Here is a 7,500-nt window from a genome sequence, read left to right as displayed (position 1 = left end):
GGGGAGGGGTGCGGTTGTGGTGGAGGGAGAGGGGGAGGGGTGTGGTGATGGTGGAGCGAGAGGGGGAGTGCGGTGGTGGTAGAGGGAGAGGGGGAGGGTATGGTGAGTGAAGGGGAGAGGGGTAGGGGTGTGGTAGAGATGGAACAAGAGGGAGAGGGGTGTGATGGAGGTGGAGCGAGATATGGAAGTGTGTATGATGTAGATTAAGAGGAATATTCAGTGTGTATATCAGAGGTGGATCAAGAGGTGGTTGGCATGGTGCGAGTGGAGGGAGGAATGGTGGAGATGGAGGGAGAAGTGGAGGTGGGTATGATGGAGATTGGGGTAAAATATCAGGGGCAGAGTGGAAGACAGTTTGATGGTGGAGGTGGAGTGAGAAGACGCAGTATTGTTGAAGATTGAGATGGAGGATGAGAAGGAGAGAAAATTAGTGATGCCCCGAGGGACGAGAGGCTCGGGGTTATAGCATGAATTTAGGCCTAAGTGAACGGTTTGTTATTTTCTAATTCCAGCTTCTGTTCCGATGTTGAGTTAAGAGGTTTTCAGTTAACTCTCTCTCTTTCTCTCTCTCTCTCTCTCTCTCTCTCTCTCTCTCTCTCTCTCTCTCTCTCTCTCTCTCTCTCTCTCTCTCTCTCTCTCTCTCTTCTCTCCCGCCTCCCCCCTCTCTCTCTCTCTTTCTCTCTCTCTCTCTCTCTCTCTCTCTCTCTCTCTCTCTCTCTCTCTCTCTCTCTCTCTCTCTCTCTCTCTCTCTCTCTCTCTCTCTCTCTCTCTCTCTCTCTGTTCCACTCTGTGTCCACACACACACATATACATACATATATATGCATATATGTGTATATGTGTGTACATACATACATACATACATACATACATACATACACACACACACACACACACACACACACACACACACACACACACACACACACACACACACACACACACACACACATATATATATATATATATATATATATATATAAATATATAAATATATATATATATATATATATATATATATATATATATATATATATATATATATATATATATATATATATATATATAAGTGTGTGTGTGTGTGTGTGCATGCATGCATGTATGTCTTTTCACACGTGCATTCATACCCCAGTGCATATCCCACTTCCATCACGCTAAGTGCCCCCATTAGAAACACAGGATCTTACCTTAATGCCCCAGAGACCTCCAGCGTCGCGACGACCGAGGTACTTAACCACGAACTCCTGCGGAAGAGGCAGGGCCGCCGGCTGCTCCTGCGGCTGCTGCTTGACATCTAGGTGAAAGAAATTTGCCGCTGATTACGATAATTCCTCGTCATGTATTTTTGGTGGTTTGAACTGAGAGTATGTTATGTCCGGGAAATATTTGCTTGAAATAATGGGTTTAACCTTTTGATGAAATGAATAAAAACGAATTCTTGCTTCTATTTGCCGCTGATTACGATAAATCTTCGTCATATATTTTGGGTGGTTTGAACTGATAGTATATCCGGGAAATATTTGCATGAACAAGTGGGTTCCAGTCGTGTTTGTTTCTCCTCGGATTAAACCATTTGATGTGATTAATAAAAACGAATTCTTGCTTCTATTTGCCGCTGATTACGATAAATCCTCGTCATATATATTTGGTGGTTTGAACTGATAGTATGTTATGTCCGGGAAATATTTGCATGAAATAGTGGGTTCCTGTCGCGGTTGTATCTCCTTCAGCTAAACATTTTGATGAAGTGAATAAAAACGAATTCTTGCTTCTATTTGCCGCTGATTACGATAAATCCTCGTCATGTATTTTTGGTGGTTTGAACTGATAGTATATCCGGGAAATATTTGCATGAAATAGTGGGTTCCTGTCGTGTTTGTATCTCCTTCAGCTAAACATTTTGATGAAATGAATAAAAACGAATTCTTGCTTATAATTGCAACTGATTACGATAAATCCTCGTCATATATATTTGGTAGTTAGAACCGATAGTATATCCGGGAAATATTTGCATGAATTAGAGGGTTCCAGTCGTGGTTGTATCTCCTCGGATTAAACCTTTTGATGAGCTTAATAAAACGAAATTTTACTTCTAACCCAAACCTAAAAAACGAATCGATAATACTACCTATATACCCCGATTAGCTCAAACAAGCGAACGCAATCACAGAACCCCCCAAAAGTAGTCAAAATAACAACAATAATAACCAATCAAAACATACATAACAACAGCCATAACAAAAAAAGTAGTCAAAACAACAATAATAATCAAAACATACATAACAACAGCCATAAACAAATAAATAAATAAATAAAAAGATCTCGAGCGGTTAGACGTGAGAAATAACGGGACAAGAACTCACCCTTGTTATTTTTACTCACCCTTGTTATTCCGTGATTCCTTGTCCTCGAACGACAACTTGCGCATTTCCTTGGTAATCTCACTCGCAGGGGGCGGCGCCGGTGCCTTGCTCATGCTCATCTTGGGCGGCAGCTGTGGGCGGGAGAGTGGGCGTGAGTTGAGTCGTTGAATAGAGAGAAATAGGTGGTGGGGAACGAATGTAGGGCGAGAGGAGTTAGGATAAAGTAGGGGAAGGTGAGGAGGGAGGAGGATCGAGAGAGAGAGAGAGACTGAGATTAGGAAAAAGGGCGTGATAAGGAAGCGAAGGTGGAGACGTGGAAGCAAAGGACAAAAGAAAGAAAAAGAGCACGTAGGAGTAATAAGCGAGGGCGTTGAGGTATGTAACGGACGCGAGGCAAAGGGGAAGAGGGCAGGAGAGGGAGGAGGAGGAGGAGGAGGAGGAGGAGGAGGAGGAGGAGGAGGAGGAGGAGGAGGAGGAGGAGGAGGAGGGGGGGGAGGAGGAGGAGGAAGAGGGCGAGGAGGAGGAGGAGGGAGGAGGAGGAGGAGGGGGGGAGGGGGAGGGGGAGGAGGAGGAGGAGAGGGTAGAGGAGGAGGAGGGGAGGGGAATGGGGAGAGGAGAAGGAGGAGGAGGAGGAAAGAAAAAAAAAGAAAAAGAAGAAGAAGGAGAAGGAGGAAGAGGAGAAGGAGGAAGAGGAGAAGAATAAGAAAAAGAAGTAGAAGAAGATGAAGGAGAATAAGAAAAAGAAGAAGGAGCGGAGCGATTATAAAAGGTATAAGGGAGAAACAAGTGAAATCTATATTTTGGACAGAAAATGATAAAAGAAGAGAACGAAGAGACATCAAGATCCCGATATTCATATGATTTATTTCTTTACATGGAATAAGTGTACAAATTGCTTGGGTTATAACAAACACACAAACCCATTTGTGTGATTACCTGGTACTACAGAGCAATGAATTTGGTATGGAAGTGGGTGCTGGTCTGAGATATTTGTAAAAACAACAAACAAGGCAACATACAATGGAGATCTTTAATAATTTCAATTAGAGAATAACAGATATTAAGTAGGCCTATCGTACATCAAGTAATATCCTTGAAAGAGGTTAGCTTCCTTCTTCTGGCGTCTGACGAAGGTGTTAACACGAAACCCTCCTTCCTTGGTTGCATAGATGGTCATAAAATGTGTGCGTCATGTGACCACAGTGTATGCGACTTCTGACGGCTTGTTGCTTTCTGCAGCGATAATACGACTTCGGAAATTTCACCAGACCACAAAGATGACAGATAATAGTGTTGACGACTTTTCAGACCCACTTTGATTGCGAAACAGAGTAGAGACCGAGCTTATCAGAATAATTGTCGTAATAACACCCGTTTAACGAGGCGATGGTGTTCTTTTAACAAGTGGTTCTGTAGTTCTCTCTGTTTTGGCGGCGATGCGGTGGAGAGCGGTGTGACAGGCACGGACGCGGACCGGCAGGTGGCGGCAACTCCTACACTTGAAAAGTTCACCCAGGCTCCCAACGCTTCCTCAATCAACACATACATATTTTAGGTTCTCTTTATAACAAATAAATCAGTATGAACAAGATAAGAGTCATGATAAAATAAATAAATAAACGGACGTCGTTTTCCCAACATAGCCCCTCCGCTCTCAGACGAAACAACGTAGTATTAAACAAAGGAGGGCTTCCATCCAGTCATATCACATAGAGACAGCACCTTACACGGGGGAAGCCACAGAGCGCAAGTAAATGTGTCGGCAAACAAGATTAGGTCAGGCCAGGGAAGGAAAAGGGGCATTTCACTTAAACAGCGCCGGGTGTTTTGTTTTGCTTGTGGGCTGTATGTTTTTTTTCTCTCCTTGTCACTAAGGCCTGCGTTCTATTTTTGTAACCAGAAGGCACTGGAAGATTGTAGGTGTGTGTGTGCGTGTGTTTATGTATGTGTATGTGTATGTTTATGTGTGTATGTTTATATGAATGTGTTTATATGTATGTGTGTTTTTTTGCGTGTGTATGTATGTGTTTGTGTGTTTATTTGTATGTACATGTAAGTGTGTGTGTTGTGTGTGTGTGTGTGTGTGTGAGTGTGTGTGTGGGGCGGGGGTGCCGCTATCTTTGTACGAATAGCCATATCTGGTTTTACTTGCTCATGCGTGCTAGTCTAGGGGCCAGAAACTATGCCAATGCCCCCTGGCGACGCATCCAGCACCTGCATACGGTTAATGAAGCCTGTTAGGAGGTCATGAACAAATGCAAGCAATCATGCACAAGTGGATCAACAGCGAGCGGAAGTAGGCCACGCCGTAGTAAGTGCAAAGGAGGAAGATAATGCTAGCCGTGAGAGAGAGAGAGAAGCTCTGATTTTATAACCGTAGACATGCAAAAAAAAAAAAAAATGCAGATTATGTTATGCATGTGAAGTGTCATGCAAAGACTCTCTAAAACGTACGTATGGAGTGGATAACGGCCAGTCATGCAGAGCTTATTAGTCACCAGAAGCAGAGCCATATAGCATGCACGTGAGGTGCGGGTCATGCAAAGGGCAGATAGGTCATGCACTAGAAAGGGGTGCCATGCAGAGGTGGAAGCTTTCGCCACAAAGGTCACTTGAATGAGACTGCTCCTCGATCAGCGGCGGCGGCGGGGGTGGTGAGGAGGAGGAGGGGGGGAGGGGGTGAAAGTAGAGCTGTAGGGGCTGGAGGACGAGGGGGAGGTGGAGGACGAGGGGGGGTAGGTGGAGGAGGAGGAGGGGGGTTGGGGATGCACTTCTTGATATCCTATTTTCCTTTTTTTGCAATTGGTCATTCATTCTTGTGTGGGTGTGGGTGTGGTTGGGTGTGGGTGTGGGTGTGTTTGTGTATGTGTTTGTGTGTGTGTTTGTTTGTGTGTGTGTGTCTGCTTAAAGACAATGACAGGTATAACCACTTAAATATAGTACAATGTACATACCAATAAAAAATAGAAAATAGCAAAGGAGAAATCAAGCATAAAAGTAAACACAAAAAATACACAAAGGTGCACACAGAAACATGTAAAACTTTGTCAACATTTGCAACATCTGTTCCTTGCACGGAATTACTGTTATTTGAATAATTTAACAAGGCAAAAGACGATAAGAGAATACTTTATAACAAGGATGTGAAACAGTATGGATAAATGAGTGAAACGTCATCAAGCCAGTTATGACGTCACACTCTTACGTCACGTTGATGGCGCACGGCGAAGACCCTCGCCAGCACGAATCTCGTTCAAACCCCAAAAATTCTCTCATTTCTGGTTTTACTAAAAAAAAATTGTGATCCTCTCTTCTAAAAGAGTTTAAAGTTGTGCATAAAATTTTGATTTTGTGTGTTTGTGTTTGTGATTGAATGTGGTGTGTGTGTGTGTGTGTGTGTGTGTGTGTGTGTGTGTGTGTGTGTGTGTGTGTGTGTGTGTGTGTGTGTGTGTGTATGTGTGTGTGTGTGTGTGTGTGTGTGTGTGTGTGTGTGTGTGTGTGTGTGGGTGTGTGTGTGTGTGTGTGTGTGTGTGTGTGTATGTGTGTGTGTATGTGTGTGTGTGAGTGTGCATGTGCATGTGTGCGCGCGCGTGCCCGTGTGTGTGTGCGTGTGTCTGTAGACAAGATTATACAGTATTGGACAACATGAGAGGCTAGCTATGCATTATCAGTATAGCCATACACCAAGAAACAGATCATTGACTGTCTTTCTTTTTATTTTCCATCTCTCTCCGCTGGACGCATTATAAGCTCTTCATTTGTCTCACCCATCTTTGGCTTCACGTCTATTTTCCCATAAGTAGGCCTATAACTTAACATTTTCCCATAAGTAGGCCTATAACTTTTCTTCTCTCCAGTTTCCTTGTATCTTTTTTATGCATGTTTTGGTTCCAAATAACCGTTCTTAGAACATGGTAATAGTCTTCTTTAATAATTCTCATAACAGTGTAAGCCCAGATGTGACCTATTTTTGCTTCTATGAAAAAAGAACAATCCTTCCAGGCTGACAGGATTATAGTTAGTGTTGTAGTTTGTTTTAGTTTGTGTTGTACTAAGCAGGTATTTCGGTTTGTTGATAAATCGTTTTCTTTTTTTGTTGTTTTGTTTGTTTTGAGATTCTTGCTGCTTTGTCTTCAGAAATCTATATAAATGAAGCTTTCCTTGTATCTTACATTTATTATCGCCATTGCACCCGTACGTAATACACCGTGCCATTGTTTAGAATAAGAAAAATAACGAAAAAAACGCTTGTTTGATGCCCCACGTAGGAGTCTCCTGTGACGTCACTGATCCATGGCGCGATGCATTGTGGGAGAAGACAAGTACTCGTTGACCTATCATTATAAGCCCGGTTTGTTAAAATTGTATGCACATATACGGACATACATTCACAGATCTATCTTACTGATACACATTTATCTATCTGCCCCGTAGATATGCATGTTTAGACTGATAGATATGGCAATTTCTGTGTATATGCATGTCCGTATAAGAAATATTTATTGAGTGGAGCCTTGCACAATTTTAACACACCGGCCGATAGTTTCTCCTTCACATACTGATTTCCAGCGGTTTAACCTTACCAGTCAGACCCTAAACCCCAACGTTATACTTCTCGTTCTGTATGAAAGATTATTAGCATTACTGGTATTATCATTACTGTTATGATCATCATCATCATATTTTTATTAACATTATCATCATTATCATTATCATTATCCTAATTATGAAGAGACGGTCACAGAAACCTCCTATCATGGACAGGGTACCTGAAGAAACGATAATATTTTCTAGTTTTAAATTGGACAAGGAACATGATTTAGTACAGCATGACTCGAGACAAGCTTAAACTGGACTGGGCAGTATCACGCAATATAAAAATGATTTAACGCTCTCTAAATGGCATCACTGCAACTTCCAATTCAAACCGGATAGAAACCTATTCCCAAAGACGGTACACACCTTCACACACCCGCAACATAGCCCCAACATATCCAATAATCACCACATAAAACGGACTTCCACATGCAAATTAATACACAGGGATTTTGCAACACCAATGGCGGATGCAGCATCACACAGCCTGAGTCACGTGGTCCAGGAAATGACACGAACCCACCAGCGTGCCGTCCACAAT

General features: G+C 42.7%; 1 protein-coding gene across 3 annotated transcripts in view; it reads right to left on the bottom strand.

Moving 5' to 3' along the window:
• The window catches only part of LOC113807279 (low density lipoprotein receptor adapter protein 1), a 78,991-nt gene that overhangs the window by 46,436 nt on the left and 25,055 nt on the right, over positions 1-7,500 (bottom strand). For all 3 annotated transcript variants that reach the window (XM_070129620.1, XM_070129621.1, XM_070129619.1), the window contains exons 2-3: positions 2,383-2,494; positions 1,188-1,294 (exon numbers count right to left, since the gene is read on the bottom strand). In XM_070129620.1, the coding sequence (XP_069985721.1) occupies positions 1,188-1,294; positions 2,383-2,482 (207 nt within the window). In that variant the 5' untranslated portion in view covers positions 2,483-2,494. The remainder of the gene's footprint in view (positions 1-1,187; positions 1,295-2,382; positions 2,495-7,500) is intronic.

Source organism: Penaeus vannamei, chromosome 14 (genome assembly GCF_042767895.1).
Source record: "Penaeus vannamei isolate JL-2024 chromosome 14, ASM4276789v1, whole genome shotgun sequence".
Classification (NCBI taxonomy): domain Eukaryota; kingdom Metazoa; phylum Arthropoda; class Malacostraca; order Decapoda; family Penaeidae; genus Penaeus; species Penaeus vannamei.
Note: the sequence above shows the minus strand (reverse complement) of the source record. Positions and strands in the feature narration are given on the sequence as shown.